Source organism: Bufo bufo, chromosome 3, assembly GCF_905171765.1.
Source record: "Bufo bufo chromosome 3, aBufBuf1.1, whole genome shotgun sequence".
Classification (NCBI taxonomy): Eukaryota; Metazoa; Chordata; class Amphibia; order Anura; family Bufonidae; genus Bufo; species Bufo bufo.
The window spans coordinates 385,799,462-385,820,172 of record NC_053391.1 but is presented as its reverse complement, the minus strand read 5'-3'; the positions used below and the strand labels follow the sequence as shown (position 1 = coordinate 385,820,172).

The 20,711-nt window shown below is 42.0% G+C and overlaps 1 protein-coding gene across 1 annotated transcript in view; it reads left to right on the top strand.

The window, feature by feature from the left end:
• PPM1E (protein phosphatase, Mg2+/Mn2+ dependent 1E) overlaps window positions 1–20,711 on the top strand; it is a 277,467-nt gene that overhangs the window by 250,474 nt on the left and 6,282 nt on the right. Inside the window, exons 5-6 of the mRNA XM_040424760.1 lie at window positions 17,583–17,726; window positions 20,002–20,095. Coding sequence (XP_040280694.1) covers window positions 17,583–17,726; window positions 20,002–20,095 — 238 coding nt within the window. The remainder of the gene's footprint in view (window positions 1–17,582; window positions 17,727–20,001; window positions 20,096–20,711) is intronic.

The following is a 20,711-nucleotide window of genomic DNA, read 5'->3' as shown; positions in this document are numbered from 1 at the left end:
GGGGTGATCAGGGAGTCTATATGGGGTGATCACCACAGTCATTGATCACGCCCCTGTAAGGCTCCATTCAGACGTCCGTATGCGTTTTGCGGATCCGATCCATCTATCAGTGGATCCGTAAAAATCATGCGGACATCTGAATGGAGCTTTACAGGGGGGTGATCAATGACAGGGGGGTAATCAATGACAGGGGGGTGATCAGGGAGTCTATATGGGGTGATCAGGGGTGATCAGTGGTTGATAAGGGGTTAATAAGTGACAGGGGGGGGTGTAGTGTAGTGTAGTGTAGTGGTGTTTGGTGCTACTTTACAGAGCTGCCTGTGTCCTCTGGTGGTCGATCCAAACAAAGGGGACCACCAGAGGACCAGGTAGCAGGTATATTAGACGCTGTTATCAATACAGCGTCTAATATACCTGTTAGGGGTTAAAAAAATCACATCTCCAGCCTGCCACCGAACGATCGCCGCTGGCAGGCTGGAGATCCACTCTCTTACCTTCCGTTCCTGTGAGCGCGCGCGCCTGTGTGCGCGCGTTCACAGGAAATCTCGGCTCACGCGAGATGACGCCAATCGGCGTTAGCGTAGCCTGGGGGAGCCGCAGAGATGACGCCTTTCAGCGTTAGCTTAGCGGCAAGTGGTTAAGGCCATTTTCCATGCCATAAACTGGGCTAGCCAGTCCTCTTCCCCGCCTATGCCCCCCACCTTTTTCCATCACTTGGCAAAAGTGGCATGAGCAGGGTAAAGTCACAGGTTTTGTTGCAAAACTGCGACCTAAATACGTCAGAAAGTGGCATATAACACATAATAAATGACTGCCAAAGGATCTCTCTGCTGTCGAAAAGCATCAAATAGTGCTATGCCTTGCACAAAGTATGAAAACATTAGATATTTCATGAAAACTTAAGCGTGATGATGGTACTGAGAAAAGATTTGTGGCTGATTCAGAGCACAGACGGGTTTGTGCAGATAAAGGCATAATGAGGAAGGTTTCTGCCAGACAATTGATCGGATTAGGAGAGCAGCTGCTAAAATGCCATTGAAAAGCAGCAAACAGGTATTTGAAGCTTCTGGTGCCTCTGGAGTCTCGCAAACCTCAAGATGTAGGATCCTTCCAGAGGCTTGCGGTTGTACATAAACCTACTATTCGACCACCCCTAACAAGTGCTCACAAGCAGAAACAGTTGCAATGGGTCCAGACATACAGACTAATTTTCAAACAGTCTTGTTGACTGATGAGTGCCTTGCAACCCTGGATGGTCCAGATGGATGGAGTGGTGGGTGGATGGTTAGTAAATGGCCACCATGTCCCAACAAGGCTGCAACGTCAACAAGGAGGTGGCGGAGTCATGTTTTGGGTCGGAATGATGGGGAAAAAGCTGGTAGGCTCGTTTAGGGTCCCTGAAGGTGTGAAAATGACCTCAGCAAAGTATATGGAGGTTTCTGACTGACCACTTTTTTCAATGGTACAAAAAGAAGAACCGTGCCTTCTGTAGCAAATTCATCTTCATGCATGACAATGCAACATCTCATGCTGCAAAGAATACCTCTGAGTCACTGGCTGCTATGGGCAAAAAAGGAGAGAAACCTCATGGTGTGACCACCATCCTCCCCTGCCCTCAACCTTATTGAGAACCTTTGGAGTATCCTCAAGCAAAAGATCTATGAGGGTGGGAAGCAGTTCGCATCAAAACAGCAGCTCTGGGGTCTATTCTGACATTCTGCAAATAAATTCAAGCAGTAACTCTCCAAAAACTCACAAGTTCAATGGATGCAAGAATTGTGAAGGTGATATCAAAGAAGGGATCCTATGTTTACATGTAACTTGGCCTGTTAAGATGTTTTTGATTGAAATAGCTTTTGATTTCAGTAAACGTAACCTCAACAAATGACCATTTTTATTTCTTTACAACCTATGAAACGTTTTGAAACTCTGTTGTGCATAATATTATGGAACTGTGCATTTTGAGTTTTATAATTTGTGAAAAAAATACTGTTATCATTGGGAGTTGTGTTCAATAAAATTTTATTTATACAGTTGATGACTTTCAAATTATACTGACTGTCATTCATTAACCATTTTAATCTGAGCAAAATATAAATTCTTAATAATTCTGGATCCCATAAAGTAAAACCTCCAGGAATTGAGAGAGATTTTACAATGATTTAAGTGTTCCTGGTGGTGGTTGAGGGCAGTATAAAGGAAAATTGCATACTTATAATTAAATTTTATCTGAAAGGGTTGTCAGACCCTTAAACTAATTTTAGTTATGGCCCTTAAAGTCTTTAGTATAAAAAGCCACTCACCTCTTTACTAGCATTGTGCTATGCTTGGGATATGTCAATGCTGAGGCCAGTGAAGGGCTGCAGATGTTCACGTGACCAAGGGCACATTTCCAGTCCACAGGAAACTGGAAGCAACCGGGATGGAACCATTGTCGTTGGATCAGAGCACTAGTGAACATGTGAGTGGCTTTTCTTTCATGCTAAACACTTTAAGGGCTAGAAGTAAAATTAGTTTGGTGGTCAAACAACTCTTTAATCTTAAAGGGGTTGTGCAGCCTGTTTATAATAATGAACTATCCTCAGGATAGGTCATCAGTATCTGATAGGTGGAAGTCCAACACCTGGAACCCCTCTGATCAGTGACATAGTGTAATTACAAATATTCCCTTCATTCAAGTGAATGGAGCGAGTACTCCTCCTCTTCAAACAGCTGATCAGCGAGGGTGCCGGGTGTTGAACCCTGCCGATCAGATATTGATGACCTATCCTGAGGCTGTACAACCCCTTTGGTACGTCCAAAGTCCTCTGCTGAATAAAGTAATATAATATTTTAATAGGAGTCAGAGCTCAGATTTTCTGATACAGAACTCCGAAATCTGCCGTTTTCCTTCTCACATTGAACCCAATGCTAGCTATTTAAGGCTACTTTCACACTAGCGTTAAAGGTTTCCAGTATTGAGTTCCGTCATAGGGGCTCAATACCGAAAAAAAACTGATCAGTTTTATCCTAATGCATTCTGAATGCATCAGGATGTCTTCAGTTCAGTCCCTTTTACGGAACACTTGCTGGATTGCCGGATGCGGCATTCATTTCCATTGAAATATATTAATGCCGGATCCGTTACTGGATCCGTTTTTCCGGATGACACCGGAGAGACGGATACGTTATTGAAATGCATTTGTCAGACGGATCCGCATCCGGAAACAAATGATATCCGTTTGCATATGGATTTCCGGATCCGGCAGACAGTTCCGGCAACGGAACTGCCTGCCGGATTCTTCTAACGAGTGTGAAAGTATCCTTATTCAGTATGCAGTGAGCACCCCCTAGTGGAGACTGCAGGAGTAAAGCATTTTATAATGGAATTCTAAGATTGTGGGTGGCAAGCATTAAAAAGGGTTTTTATTGGTGTCACAAGGTACCAAACTTATAAATCAGTCACAGAGATTTTGAACTGCACTAGAAATGGGAAATTACATAACTGACATTACAGTATTATTAAAAAAACATTAATAAATACTACTCTAAGAGTATATAAGTTGAATGTATTTAATATATTAAAGCAGCTTTCCAGTGATCTCGTGGCAAAGTGCCTTTCATAAAATCGCTGTGTATTTTTAACCCCTTAAAGGGTTTGTCCAGCCTAGGAGCCAAATTAACCCCCTGCCCATAATGTTTGGCATTTAAAATATAAATCAATCACCACATTCCAGCCGGATCTTAAGTTTTGGTTCGGTTACTAACCTCAGTGGTCAAATGTTCTAGAATGGCATGTAATACCTTTAGGACCTATTTATCTATTTGTTTTATCATCAACACATTCCGGAAGCCATCCACTTTCAACATAGCTGTATGAGGACTTTTGTGGAAGACTTGTATTTTTTTGTAATGCCACCATTTTGGGGGTTACACGTAATGTATTAAAAACTTGAAAAAGCCGTTTTACAATTATGTTTTTGTTTCAATTTTTACAGTGTTTATCATGCGATATATGTGACATGACAACTTTTTTACACAGGTTGTTACCAATTTTATTTTTATTTTATTTTTTTCAAAGTTTTTCAACTTGTAGAATAACAGGCTGAACTGGATGGACAGATGTCTTTTTTTCAGTCTTATAAACTATTTCACTATGTTAACTTTTTTGAAATAAAACGTGATAATTATTAGTTGTTTTTTTTGCCGTGACATTTTGAGACGATTTTTCAGTTTTCAGTGTGCAGAATAGATAACATTAATTTAATGGTACGGGTTTTTACAGTTGCAGTTATACCAAATATGTTTATTTTTTTAATATTTGCATTATGCCTGTCAGTTTTGCAGGCAACGTCCAGCAGCTCCTAATTGGTTCCCAGCTTGAATTAATAAAGGATTGAGCACTTCAGTATAGAGATGTGAGGTGCTATGGATATCAGGGTACTGTTACCCCTTTTTAACATATTGGGGGTCATTTATCAAACTGGTGTAAAGTAGAACTGGATTAGTTGTCCATAGAAACCAATCAGATTCCACCTTTCATTTTGGACAGCTCCTTTGGAAAATGAAAGGTGGAATGTGATTGGTTGCTATGGGCAACTAAGCCAGTTCTACTTTACACCAGTTTGATAAATTGTGTTCATATATTCCACGCACACTGCAAAGTTCAAAATGCTAAGTTTATGATTTATTTACATGTTGAAGTATACAAGTGCATGAAGAATACAAAGCTTAAGTAGCAATCGTAATGTATTCATATATTGCGGTTCACGTACAGCGACACATCATTCCAGATGTTTCAGACTGATCTGGACCTTTCTTATAGTGGCGTGGGTAGAAGTATAATGGATAAGAGTAACTGGTACAATGTAAGTTCAAACCTAGGGGCTATTCTTTTGTCCCCCAAGCTTCCATGGCAACCCATTGATTCCACGATTGCTTGTCAGGTGCATCTATGGAGTGATACATTTAGATGTCATGGTCACTATTGTTGCCGACATCTTAGGGGTTAATATCTAAGGTAGATAATATACAGCTGACACTCACTGACTCAGATTTACTAATCCTAAAGATGGCTCAGGGATGCTAGGGCTGCAAGGGCTGGATGATAGGTACCCAGTGACATGAACATTTTAGGAGGGGTCATCAAAGATTATTTTGTATCAGAGGTGAAGATACGGTAAATCTTGTAGTATCATCCTTTAAATAAGTATTTCACTATAGCACCATGATAAGAAGGGCAAAAGACATAATCCCCTCCTCCAGCGCACTGTGCCCTTCATCGAATCCCTGGGTAATTATTGTGTCCATCATCTTATCTCACAAAGGAACCTCATAAATAAAACATATTGCTTGGCTCAGTTACGCTAGCTGATGATACAATACATGCCCCCAGTGTTCCTCTGCACCATGTATGATACTGTATGTCAGGGCTGTGCCATGTGGGGATTATGTATAATGTCTGTAAGGGTGTAATAAGATTTTCTATAAGTTTATTGGTGCTACTATAGTATAGGTTCTACTAGGACAGTTATGTTTAAACTGTTTTTTATTCAGTTCATTTTTCAAAAACATTTAACATGTTCACATTTCAATCCATGAAGTACATAATATATATGCAAAAACAAATTACATACTATCAAAAATATCCCTGTAATGTGACATGTTAATAGGGCGTGAGGAATAAACCCCACCACAATTTAGAAAGAAGATACTAAACGTACAAGAAAGAGAAAAAGAAAGAAGGAGGGTAAGAAAGGTAAAGATAAGGATAGAGAAGGGGAAGGGGGAAGAAGGGGGGAGGGAGGGGAAGTATATGATGAGAGTGCCTGCCATTTATGAAGTGAGTATTGACAGAAGTTCTGGAGAGTCTTGAAACTCGATCCACTGCGACCATACCTTTTGGAATTTATTCGAAAGGTCCGAAGCCTCTGCAGAAATCTCCTCCATTCTGTTTATATGCAACATTTCTTGATACCATTCTCTAATGTTAGGTGCATGTACAGTGCGCCAATGTCTAGGGATCACGGACCTAGCTGCAGAGATAAAAAATCTCAACACATTGCGTTTCTGAGAAGCGATGGAACCTGGTAGGATGGAGAGGAGCGCCACTCTAGGTGTGTTTTCTATTGACTTCCCAGTCATTTTCCTATATATGTCAAAGATTTTATTCCAGAAAGGTTTTACCTTATTGCAGCCCCACCAGATATGCAACATAGTCCCCTTTTCTGTGCTGCATCTCCAACAGGTTTCTGGTACTGACGGGAATATCCTATGTAATCTAACTGGGTACCTGTACCATCGAGCCATAATCTTATAGTTTTTTTCCTGTGCAGAACAGGCCATTGATAATTTGTGAGAGAATATAAATGCTTTCTGTTGTTCCTCCTTTGTTATGGAGGCACCTAGTTCTTGTTCCCAACCTGAAATAAAACTCGGTCTGCCCTGATATGTATCTTCCATCAGATTCCTATATAGCAAAGAAATCAGGTGAGTCGGCGGAGATGATAACAGAAATAATTTCTCAGTTTCAGATAAGGATTTTCCAAAGGAACCTTCCTCACCCTTCGAGGAAATGTATGATTTCAATTGCTCGTATTCCAACCAGGAAACACAAGCATTCAAGTGTTTTGCGGACAAGTCCTGAAAGGACGGCAAAGGAGATCCTGATAGGATGTGATAAAAGCGTGGATCTGCAGATGCCTGCATTCCCAGAAAGAAATCCCTATTGGAACTAGCTGGAAAAGCTGGATTGTGGAAAAGTGGAGTTAAGGGACTGAATTTTCTAGAACAGATGCCTCTCTGTATAAATGAATCCCATAATTTCAAAGTTTGTTGTGTCAGTTTATTACACTTTTTAAACTTGGGACGCATCTCTGTCGCAATCCAAGGAGTATGGTGAAGTGGAGAGGAGTAAAGGGACTGTTCTAGTTGAACCCACTGTTTAGAATGCCTATGATGCTGCCAGTCAAGCAATCTGAGAAAGGAGGAGGCCGCGTGATAAAGCTTCAAATCTGGAAGACCCGCCCCACCCGATGATTTGGGTCTGGTCAATGTGGAAAGTGCGATTCGAGGACTGGACGAGCCCCATACAAATCTGGTAATTAAAGTCTGCATAGAGCGAAAAAATGCAGAAGGGGGTATCAACGGAACTGTTTGAAAGATGTATAGGAATTTTGGCAAGATATCCATTTTTAAGACATTCATTCTCCCAAACCATGACAACCCTTTTTTATTGTAGTTGGCAAGGTCTTTTGTCGTTCTATCTAATAGTAGTTTAAAGTATACAACGAATCCGAATCCACTGGTATCTGGACTCCCAAATACTTTATTGCTGAGGATTGATGCTTAAATTGGAATGATGTGAGTAAGTTGCTGAATTCTTGTTGTGGTATGGATATATTAAGGATATCCGATTTTGAATAGTTAACCTTAAAGTTGCTTAAGTGTCCAAAGCGCTCAAACTCCTTTAAGATTGAAGGAAGAGAAATATGCGGTTGAGAAACATACAGCATCAGATCGTCAGCATATAAGGCTGTTTTATATTGTGTTCCATTTATCGTGGTGCCATGTATTGAGGTATTCATGCGAATTGCTTTGGCCAAATGTTCCATTACAATAACATATAATAAGGGAGATAGTGGGCATCCCTGCCTAGTGCCATTGCTTATTTTTATAGATGGTGAGAATATACCGTTTACCCTCACCTTTGCTGTGGGAGTGGAATATAATGCACGAATTCTACTCATAAATTTAGACCCTAGCCCTATTTGTCTTAGGGAGGCGTCCATAAAACTCCAGTGAACGCGGTCGAATGCCTTTTCGGCGTCAATCGCTAATAGGCACAAAGGGGAGGAGTTACATTTCGCCGCGTTAGTTAGCAATAAAGTCTTTATTGTGTTATCACGAGCTTCCCTACCTCTTACAAAGCCAACTTGATCCGAATGTATTATAGATGGAAGTAAAGGGGATAACCTATCCGCGAGCATTTTTGAGTATATTTTGATATCTATGTTAATTAAGGATATGGGTCTGTAATTTGTTGGAACAGAGTGATCTTTACCAGGTTTAGGTAAAATACTAATGTGGGCTTCCAGGGACTGCGTTACAAATGGCGAGTTAGTATCAATACTATTAAAAACCTTCGTCAAAAAAGGAGACAGAAGGTCCTTAAATTGCTTGTAAAGTGCTGGTGTAAAACCGTCAGGACCGGGGCTTTTCCCAGTAGGGGAGGCGGAAATGGCGTTTGCGACCTCGATAGTTGTAAAGTCTAACTCTATAGTCTCTTTATCCTGCGTTGAAATTGTAGGAAGAGCTGTTTCCTGTATATAATCTTCAATACGGGTATTTAGAGCCTCAGCAGGTGAGTCTGCAAATTTCCCTTTTATGTTGTATAATTGGGAATAATATGAATGGAACACTTCCATTATTTCGGTAGGATTATGAGTTTTAAGGCCATTAGATTTTTTTATGAAAGGGATAAAGGTTTGGGTCGACCTAGGGTGTATAAAACGTGCTAACGGTCTGCCGCATTTGTTAGAGTATTTGTAGAAGAAGCCCTTCCCTCTATCCGAATATCTTTTATATTTTTGATCAATCAGAGATTTAATAGAGTCCCTGACTTTTAGTAGTTCTACATGCGTTGTTGGGGATAACGTTCTTTTATGCCGTATTTCTAAGTCATGAGCCTGAGATAGTAGTGTGGTTAACTTGAATGCCTTTTCTTTTTTTAATCTGGCCCCATGTTTGATTAATGTTCCTCTCAGAACACATTTTAATGCCTCCCACTGCATTGGTAAAGAGGTGCTGTCTGTGGAGTGGATCTGAATGAATTCACTCACTGTTTTATGTATATCTGCGGCGCAAACTACGTCTTTGAGAAGGTTATCATTCAGTCTCCAATTCCATGGTTTGTGTGCTGAATCAGGAAGGTCTACAGAGACATAAATGGGAGCATGGTCTGAAAACAGAATATCTCCTATGGATGCCCTTGGATTCCATGCCAGTGTTTGATGACTGACCAGGAAAAGGTCAATACGGCTGTATGAATTGTGAGGGGTTGAGTAAAATGTGTAGTCTTTACCTTGTGGGTATATAGTTCTCCATATGTCCATGTGTTGAAGGGAGTGAATCCGCGAGAGCAAAGATCTCAGTTGCCGTCCCGAAGAGGATCCCTGACCCGCGCTGGAATCCATAACTGGATCTAGTGTGAAGTTAAAATCTCCGCCGATCAACACCCGACCCTCCGCAAAGTCGGACATCTGATCTAGGAAAGATCTGCAAATAGAAATCTGTTTTTGGTTAGGCAAGTACCAATTAACTATAGTAAACAGGTTGGAATGTATTCTTAATTTGATGAAGATATAGCGCCCCTCTCCATCCACCCTTACATCCTCCACCGATCCCTGTACAGATTTGTGCAATGCTATCGATACACCCTTGGACCTAGAACTACTAGGACAGTTATACTGTAGCATGTGCCGGTCTGCCATAGGAATCAGTGGCACAATTGAGTTGTCACACAATGCAATTCTGATGACCCATCTGCTGTATTTGGATGGAAGATGCAGTCTCATGGACTATGCTTTGTGCTGGTTTCTCCTGCTGAGTTATATAGGATAGCAATAAGTGGGGAAATATCATAGGAATCAGTTGGGAAATGTCTACGGTACCAAACATCACCGTAGGATATGGATAGTGCAATAGACCGTACACTGTAGTAGCAGCAATATATTTAAAATCGCCATTAAAACTATATACCCGTATTTTGCGCTTTATAAGACGCACCCGATGATAAGACGCACCCCAGATTTTAGAGGAGGAAAATAACCCAAAAATATTTTTCATCAGACCTCATATCAGATCCTCAGATTAGACCCCCATAAATATCAAGACATCAGATCAGGCCCGCTTAAATATCAGGACATCATATCAGACCCCCATATCAGCCCTCCATGTCAGAACCCCATCATCCCTCTGTCAGACCCCTATCAGACCTCAGATCAGCCCTCAAAGGGGTTCCCTGGAAATTAAGAAAATGAAAATTCTTAAATATTACTTTATTATAAATATATTCTCGAATACCTTTCATTATTTATAATGGCTCACTTTAGGGAGCAATCATTGGGGGAAACAAAATGGCTGCTGTCCCATTAGTTCACGCAAAACCTGTCCTGATCACACATGAGGACAAGTTACTTTACAGCACTGAGGTAAAGAGCTGCCTCATCCTCCTCTCCTACTTGTCAGGAATTATGATCCTGAATACAGATGATAAGATCTTCAGCTGAATCTCTGGGGAATTTAGTTCATGAGGAGACACAAAGTACAGAGAGAACAGACAGGACAGACTGTGGTAATGGAGACTGCATACAAGTGCCCCTGCTCATTAGCCGCACCTCACCCTCCTCTCATGTCTCTTCATCATCTCCATTCCCACAGAGATTCACCTGTATTCAGGATCAGTATATCAGGCAGCACTATGACTCATTGTGGTGAAGTAACTTGTCTTACTGTGTGATTAGGACAGTTTTTGTGTGTACTGATAGGATGGCGGCTATTTTATTTTTCCTAATGATTGCTCCCTAGACAAAACAAGCCATTCTAAGTAATGAAAGGTATTTGTGAATATATTTATTATAAAATAATATTTAAATATTTTCATTTTTTTAATTCCTGGAGAACCCCTTTAATGTCATAACCCCATCAGACCTCAAATCAGCCCTTCATTTCTGACCGCCATCAGACCTCAGATCAGCCCTTTATTTCTGACCCCCATCAGACCTCATATCAGCCCTTAATGTCATACCCCCATCAGACCTCAAATCAGCCCTTTATTTCTGACCCCATCAGACCTCAAATCAGCCCTTTATTTCGGACCCCCTTCAGACCTCAGATCAGCCCTTAATGTCATACCCGCATTAGACCTCAAATCAGCCCTTTATTTCTGACCCCATCAGACTTCAAATCAGCCCTTTATTTCTGAACGTCATCAGAATAAAATAAAAAACTCTTCTTACCTCTCCTGCGCCGTGGCTCCTCTTCATCTCCGGCAGAAGTCACTCTCCCCTGTCTTCTCCGGCCTGCATTGCACTGTCACCTGACTGTGTGCAGCGTCAGGTCATAGTGTGCGCACTACATCCTGACGCTGTACGGGGTCAGGACAGTGCAGCGCCGGCCCCTGCAAAGGAGACCAGGGAGGGTGAGTACCGGAAACGCTTGTAGCGCTTATTCCCCGCTCCCGGCACCTAATGCATACTAGTAAGCGCTTCCATAATGGAAGCTCTCACTAGTATTCGCTTTATAAGACGCACAGCCATTTCCCCCCCACTTTGGGGGGAAAAAAGTGCGTCTTATAAAGCGAATAATACGGTAGTTCAACCTTTAGCCTCTACAACCATGGGAATTGTGGTGGTTTAAGAAGCTTAGCACTTATGCTGTGCTGAACTACATACCTATACTTCCCAACTTTTGAAAAACAGAAAGAGGGACAATATGTGTGGCACCCTGAAATTTTTTTCATACTAGGTTATGCCTCTAACTCCCTGCTAAACCATTACAATCCGTTGTCTCTGCGTCCTATGTACAAAGAGACAGCTGAGAGCAGGACATACCTCAGCTGTTCCCGGACCGCGAGAAAGCCACCAAAATCTGGGACTGTTCCGCCGGATTCGGGTTAGTTGGGAGGTATGCAATCCCACCCACCAGCAGTCTTCGACAGGAGTAAACACAGACTGCACCTTGCGAAATTAATTTTTGAAGAGCAAGCTAGTACAGTAAGAGCATGCCTCAAAAAGCTTCACAGAAGGATGATATTTTTCTAGGGTCTGTAGTATTGTATTCTGGAAAACCCCTCTAACTATCCTTCAAAGAGCAGAACAGATAGAGAGAATTTATATTGGGAAATTGAAATATCGGGAAATTTGCAGGGTCATTCAGGGGCAGGGCTAAATATGAATAGCTCCAGGTCTAAGAAGCATCTGCACAAACACCTTTCTACAGGTTTATTTTTCTGCATGCACAGTTAAAGGGGCTTTCTTATCTTGCCGTTACTTAGAGGAGATGAGACTAAGTCCTGACCACCAGGTGACCAGGAAACAGTGGAGTGGGCTGGCACTCTGCTGGTTCAGTAGCTTCTATTGCAGGGCATGGGAGCTAAAGGAACAGCATAGCCAGGGCTGGACTGGAAACTGATAGTGCGCCTGGAAAAATCTAAAAGTTGTCCACCCAAATTGACAAAAGGTGGGAGCAACACCAATAGGATGGCTAAGCCGTACCATCTGTAGTGCAAGCCACAAGCTTCTTCCAGCCTGGGGCCTGAAATGCCTGCATTCCTGCAACATTTGTACACTGCTTCATAGGCCTCAATTCTAGGGGCCTGTTTCCCGAGGGTAAACGATGAAGCAGGAAGCCATGCATAATAGTGATACCATTGAATTCAGGAGGGAACCTGTGGGACCCGGCTGGGTACATAAGTACCGTATTTTTCGCTTTATAAGACGCACCCGACAATAAGACGCACCCAAGGTTTAATCACTTCCAGACCGGGCCATTTACCCTCTTCCTGACCAGGCTTAATTTTGCTAATCTTACGTGTCACTTTATGTGGTAATAACTTTGGAACGCTTTTACTTATCCAAGCCATTCAGAGATTGTTTTCTCGTGACACATTGTACTTCATGATAGTCATAAATTAAGTCAATATATTTCACCTTTATTTATGAAAAAATCGCAACTTTACCAAACATTTAAAAAAATTTGCAATTTTCTAAATTTTTATTTCTCTGGTTTTGAAACAGAAAGTGATACCTCATAAAATATTTATTACTTAAAGGGGTTGTCCGGGTTCAGAGATGAAACCGGACATACCCATATTTTCACCCAGGCAGCCCCCCTGATGTTAGCATCGGAGCATCTCATGTTTACAATAACACACTGCCGGGCGGAAGCTTCCACCCGGCAGTGTGTTCGGTGACTTCACCGGCTCTGATGGGCATGCTTTAGCTCTACCCTAGCTGTTTTACTGGCTAGGACAGCGCTAAAGCCCGCCCATCAGTGCCGGTGACGTCACCGGGCTTCCTGGCAGCTCCATGGAGAGCCCGGTTCGTCACCGGAACTCCTGAAAATTTATCACAGGGCAAAGGAGAGCATCGGAGCATGAACTGCTCCGATGCTCAAGTCAGGGGGGCTGCCTGGGCTCAGCTCTGAACCCACACAACCCCTTTAACATTCCCTATTTGTCTACTTTATGTTGGCATCATTTTGTAAATGTCATTTAATTTTTTTAGGACGTTAGAAGGCTTAGAATTTTAGAAGCAATTCTTACAATTTTTAAGAACATTTCCAAAACCCACTTTTTAACGACCAGTTCAGTTCTGAAGTCACTTTATGGGGCTTACATAATAGAACCAACCCATAAATGACCCCATTTTATAAATGACACCCCTCAAACTATTCAAAACTGGTTTTAGAAATGTTGTTAACCCTTTAGGTATTCCACAGGAATTAAAGCAAAATAGAGGTGAAATTTCAAAATGTCACTTTTTTGCAGATTTTCCATTTGAATACATTTTTTCCTGGAGCACATCAAGGGTTAACAATAAAACAAACCTCAATATTTAATACCTTGACTCTGCAGTTTGCAGAAACACCTCATATGGCACAGACTCAAGGAGCGCCATATGGTTTTTGGAGGGCAGATTTTGTTGGAATGGTCTTTGGGCACCATGTTGCATTTTAAGAGGCCCTGAGGTAACCCCACAGTGAAAACCCCCAAAAAGTGACCACATTTTGTAAACTACACCACCCAAGGAATTTTTAAGGGGTGTAGCGAGCACTTCACTCAACAGCTGTTTCATAGAATTTTTAATACTTGGGTGTGAAAATGAAAAATGATTTATTTATTTTTACAAGAAAATGGTGCTTTAGGCCCAAACTTTATTTTTCACAAAATATGACAGGAGAATACCCCCAGGTAGAAGGGAAGGAGCGGCATCTGGATTTTCTAACATGGAATTTTCTCTGATGGTTTTTAAGAGCAATAACTTTTTTTATTTTTTGTTGAATAAGCTGCGTGAGAGCACCATTTTGGGGTACATTTGGCTTTCTGGTTGCTTTTTATCTCATTTTTGGGAGGTGAAGTCACTTGATGGGGTAGATTATGTGATATTTTTATAGATCCGGTCATTATGGATGCAACGATACCAAATATGTCTAGTTTTTTTTAGTTTTTTATTTATTTTTTACGTTTTACACAATAAAAACTTTTTTTTAAAAAAAATCATGTTTTTACTAGAACCTTCAGAATCACAGTGCATATCCATGAAGCAAACATAATTACAAAAAAACTAAATGGCTGCACACCGTTATATATACAAACAATAGAGCTAAGAAATGTGGGTCATTCTAGATAAAAGTGGTACAATACCGACTATAAATGAGTAATGGAAGCTCTTAGCGCACATACGTGTCGGGCCCATCTACCAGGCATCAAGGTGGCTTCCGCAGATGGGTCCCTATCACTAAATATACTGCCTCACTTTGAACTTACTTAAGCCTACAATATTCAGGGCAGTGTAGGAACCAGCTACAAAAGTACTCTGCTCAGAAGTCCCAGCTAGATGGGCGTGTTCAGTCTAAAAGAGGTGCTACCCTCAATATATTGCAAGAAAATTGAGGGGAGCACCTCTTTTAGACTGAACACGCCCATCTACCTGGGACTTCTGAAAATGGATATGCACCTGTGATTCTGAAGGTTCTAGTCTAAATTTTCTTGACTATTCGGCGCAGGCGCTCTGAGAGAAGGACGCTTGCCTCCCAGCACTCCCTCAGTGCGCCTGCGCCGATGACGTCACCGAAAGAGAAGACGTCATCGGCGCAGGCACACTGAGGGAGTGCTGAGGAGGTGAGCGTCCTTCTCTCAGAGCGCCTGCGCCGAATGAAGACAGGCGCAGGATTTGAAATGCTGACAGGGCCAGCCAGAGGAGGAGAGCGCTCGCTGGCCCTGTCAATCAACATGAGGAGGGGGCGGTTTTTTAAAAGGAGGATGCGGCGGCTACCAGCAAGTAGACGCCCTACTTGCTGGTAGTGAAGTCATTTGCATATTTTAGAAGATCGATTTTTAATGAAACGAAGCCACAGACCAAGGTAAGAGCCCTATATAGGGAATAGTCGTTCAATAAGGATTTTAACAAGCCCAAAAATGAAAAAAAAATTTGGTGGTGTCATCCTGGGCATTGGCCCACCAGGCAGTTTCCCAGTAGGGTCTATGGCCAGTACGCCCCTGATTGGTTGTAATAAACATGATGCATCCATACAAATGTTGGCAATGTATGAATGTGTGTTATTCTGTAAAACCTGTTAAGAACACAAATTGTAATAAAAAATTTTCAACATTTAGTTTACATTTAGTCAATTCTTTTAATTTGTCACTTGATGATCTGGAAATTTTTCTAATTTAGCATGCAATCTCTAAATCTGGAAACTTGAAGCAGGATCCTAAGCGGAAATACCAAATTCTGAATGTTACTGTGTGTGTACAGACTACTTCAAGTTTCCATATGTAAGCGTTGCTAACCTGATGAGGGAATGGCTTTTAATAGGAAACGTCTATAAATGGCGAGTAATCTTTCGCCTGAACAGACACTTGCCATGGAGCAGTTTGGCAGAGGAGGGGACGCTTGCACAGTATTAAACAGCTTGATGATTTCTTGTGCACAAGCAGTGAATTGCTTTCGTTATGCAATATAACTGGCAGGAGATGGAGGAGGGGTTAGCTGTAAAATTATTCTGTGCACGCGCAATATTCCCTCAGATTGGAGCAGATGTGCGTGTGACATAGTGATATCTATCACAGTGAAATGAAGCTCAAGGTGACATTGGACAGAAACAAAACAGCACTGAGCTGTCAGTATCCTCAAAAATGATGTGCCTTGTACCTTAGCAGCTGTGTCCAAAGGACTTGCCTGGGAAGAAAGGCGTCCGCTTGTATTATCTGACAACCACACTTATTCCTTATGCTCCATGAATGATAATAACCAATATTTCTTCCTGGTCTCAGATCATTAGCTTATAAATATATTTATTATGTACAGTGTAAGGCCGTAAATCAAGTGCTGTCCGTGGTCTCCACAGACCAGTGAAGGATCCATGGACTTTAATGTGTATAGTCACACGTCAGTGGTTTTTCATAGACCGTGGGTCCATGGTAACACCGTGGAAGCATGCCCTACTTTTGTCCGTGATTATGGATGTCTCATGCACATTACAGTCTATGGGTCAGTGAAAACTACGGACACAACATGAATCCAAACCGCATTTGGTCTGCGGTTTTCATGGATCATTGCTAGGAGATACTTTGGAAACCAATTTTCAGTTGAGCAGTGACCATGGAATACGAATAACACACGGAGAACAAAAAATGGACACACGGATTGTTCATGGATATCTTCACGGATGAACCACTGATCCTTTAGTCACGAAGATCATCACGACCACGTAAAAGAGGCCTAACATTTTTTGGGGGGGGGGGGGGGGGGCAGCCATTTAAATGACGCCAGTCTACCTACTTGCAGCTTGTAGTCCATGCACATGGTATTGCATTACAGGACTGGAATACAAAAGAGATCCATACAGACTACAGGTGCTGCCATATATTGCCCCTGAAAGGAACCTCATTCTCTCTGATCATATTATCCATACAGGGGCGGACTGGCCATAGAAATTTCCCGATAGGCTGATGTCTAGGAGGCCACCCGAGCTCTCCTCATGACCAGGTACCGGCCAGGTACATAATGATCTGATGCTCTCAGCATTATCTAATAAAGGAGCATCAGGTACTTATGCGCCTGGCCAGTGGCCACAGCTGCTCTCCTGAATTCAACTGTATCACTGTCCTCAGGACAGAAATACAGTTGAATAATCCATGTGCTTTGTGCATCCTTTTGGACGTTTTGCAAAAAGATAGCATATGTCCACAAAATGCAGACCACGGACCCAAAAAAAAAAATGCGGATGACACATGGTTTGCGGACCTCAAACTGTTGTGTGTATGAGGCCTTATGCCTACACTTAAGTTTTCAAAACGGATTGCAAGATTTTAATTTTCACTAAAAAGGCTCAGTTCCCAATTGTGTTGGAAGCTGTGTTCAAAACCTCCAAGTTCATATTTGATGGGAGCAGCAGTGCTATCAAATTGATGGTTGCATGACGGAACTTGATCGTTGGACATGTCCAGCACTTTATCGTGACTTCAGATATAAGCAGGAGCCACAATGCAGATGTGAACAGAGTGTAACATTCCCAGGTAAATTATGCTGTCATGCGTCCAATATATTAGTATATAAATCACTAGTATAAATTGACGTGCTCCAGATACAAAATTTTATTTCTTGGGAAAGTCTCAACTGATTTTCAAAAACACGTATCATTTTAATCAGCAGGGTCAACCCTACCAGATGACATGCCTAGCTTAATAGGGTTGATCCTGCTAAGAGGCATCTTTTAAAGCAACTATCAATTTAAGTGCACTGTGAAATTTTTTTGTTGGTGTGTAGAGTATCCTTATATTTCAAGTAAATGTATGCATTTTCTCACTTTTACCATAGAACCTACGTTGCGGTACAACTGGCGTGGTGACCTTTATCCGTGGCAACATGCTTCATGTGGCCTGGCTGGGGGACTCACAGGTGATGCTGGTACGAAGGGGACAAGCTGTGGAATTAATGAAGCCACATAAACCTGACCGTGAGGTGAGGACTACAGAACTACTTTTCATCATCTGTAAATGGCTCTTTACTACAATATGTAGAACTAGATGATTGCATCACTATTGTGGATCTTGATTTACGGTATTTCCTATTTATTACTTGCTGTATCACTCTGTATGTATGGTGGGAGCATTTACAGCAAATTTTTATGAAAATCTAAATGGTTCTGTACATTTTATGTTGATTTAGCTATGATTGGGAATATTTTGTATACCCAACATGGTGGCATTTTATAGATATTAAGTTTACACCTTGGCTTTTCAAGCTGGTGAGGCCCCCAAAAGAGTCCTCGTGTCTCATCTAGACGTGGGTGCCGCCTCTTCAGTGAAAATGCCTTAGGCCTCCTGCAAACGAACGTGGGGCCAACATGCCCTTGTTGCGGACTGCAAACTGGGGGTCCACAAAATATGGGCATTGGTCGTGTGCACTCAGCATCTCGGTGTGGACCCATTGTCTTACCTTTTTTGGTGCAGAGTCATGGATATGGAAGCCCACAGAAGGGCCTCCATGTGTTTCCATGGGCTTCAGTGCCCATAGTTTTGTTTGCAGTCTGCAACATGAGCACGGCGGCCCTGCGTTGGTGTGCAGGAGGCCTACATATTGCTGATTAGCTGTGGATTTTCAGCCGCAGAAAATCTGCAGCATTTCTGCTTCTAATCTGCAGCAGAAAAAACATGTTGCGGGTTCTGTTGCAGAAAAGCTGCAGATTATATCAGTGTCATTCTTTGTATTGGAAAGGGTGAAATCCGCAATGAAATTTGTAGCATAAGGCTAGGTCTACACAACTACACTGCAACATGTATGTCGCGCAACAATTTTTATAATGGTAGTCTATGGTGTCGCACTGCGACATGCTGCAACTGCGACGCAACAGTCGCAAAAAAATCCATCTCGAATAGATTTTTTGCGACTGTTGTGTCGCAGTCGCAGCATGTCGCAGTGCGACACCATAGACTACCATTATAAAAAGTGTTGCGCGACATTGGGGCGACAAAATGTCACACGACAAATGTCGTTGTGTAGACCTAGCCTAAATTGGCATGCTGCTGATTTCTAAACCGCAGTATTGCAGCTTTTCTTCTTTTATTTATGCAGCAAGTGGATGAGAAAGTATGAAAGTATTTGGTCAGTATTTGTAAGGCAAAACCAGAAGTGGAACATACAGAGAAAAGGTATCCTAGAGATATTTGTGCCTCTTCTATGTGTTGGACCTTCTCCTGGTTTTGGCTTACAAAGACCATTTGAAAGAGGCCTTAAAATTTGAAAATCACTAATTTAAGATGCCCATCCACCTTCAATATCTGGCGGCTGAAAGCTCGTTTGGTCGACAGTAGGGATGAGCGAACTTGTGTTTTCAAGTTCGGCGTACAAGGTTCGGGTTATCTAAGAATTCCGTTATGTTTTCCGCTACCACGGACCAGAAGTTCTGGTCCGTGGGGGCTGAATCCATAACGGAATTCTTAGATAACCCGAACCTTGTACGCCAAACTTGGAAACACAAGTTCGCTCATCCCTAGTCAACAGCTATCTCTGCCGACTCCACCATATACATACATGCTAAGGTTGGACAAACTTGTATGTGTTTTCAATGAGGAGAGAGGAGAAAGCCACTGCCAGACACGTTGGGGGAGATTTATCAAAACTGGTGCAAAGGAAAAGTGGCTTTGTTGGCCATATTAACCAATCAGAAGGAGCCTTTCATTTTCCAATTGGTTGCTATGGGCAACTAAGCAAGTTTTCCTTTGCACCAGTTTTGATAAATCTCCTCCATTCAGTTCACCTGAACCTTCTCTCCCCTGACAGATTATGGGCTCATGCACACGAACGCGTGCACCCCGTGCCCATGCTGCGGGCTACAAATAGCAGTCCGCAACGCATGGGCACCGCCCACCACTTGCGAATGCAGACTTATTCGCTTGAATGGGTCTGCGATCTGCAAGATTCAGTCTGCACCTCTGCGGTACGGAGGCTCGGAACTGAAATCCCATGGAAGCCCACATGGCCGATGCATGGGCACGTTCGTGTGCATGAGCCCTATGTTAGGAGCTCCCCTTACACATTAGATTGTTGGATGGTCCTGCTGAAAACTTTAGACATTGCTATTGTCTCTACTGTAGACAACTGATATGTTCAATTACTGTACTACCCAACCTTTATGGTTTTATTGCTTAGCAACTACTGCTGAATTTTTATGTTATTACCCTTAAATCTCTGCTATTTAGAATTAATCTGATGATATGATCTGATCTTTCCTTAGGATGAGAAACATCGTATTGAGGCCCTTGGAGGTTGTGTGGTCTGGTTTGGTGCATGGAGAGTTAATGGAAGCCTGTCTGTCTCTCGAGCTATTGGTAGGAGATTGACTTTAATTAATTCTTTCTTCTTTTCTTTGTCTCCTCATGGCCCTGATTTTAATTAAGTGTTTGATGATCTCAGACATACAGAAAACTAAAGAAACATGAAACAGAAGATAAATTATACTGGGAAATCCAAATTCATCTCACCTAGGATGCAATTAAATTGCAAAAGCCCTAGACTCTTATTAAGTAAACTGAATAATGTATGCTAACTTTCTGGGTTGTACCTACTGTATATATCTATAAAGATAGACCACTGTTCAGACAAGTGGTCTATTTGGTTGACTGTGTGAACCCTCTAGGACTAGGGCTGTTAGTACAAGCGTGCAGCGACACAGTTTACATTCCCTTCATCCTATGTTTGGTATGATTAATATGCTATACAGCACTATTTTAAAGTTGTGCCACTTAAAGGAGTTTTTACAATTAGTTTTTGTTTAGATATTGATGACCTATCCTCCAGACAGGTCACACAATACCAGATTGCTAGGGGTCTGGCACCTGGCAGCACCACCGATCAGCTGTTTGTGGTAGCGCATTTGCAGTAGTGAATTATTCCAGTGGATGGAGACGCTTTGTTTCCCGAGCTGGCAGCCCCCACAAGCAGCTG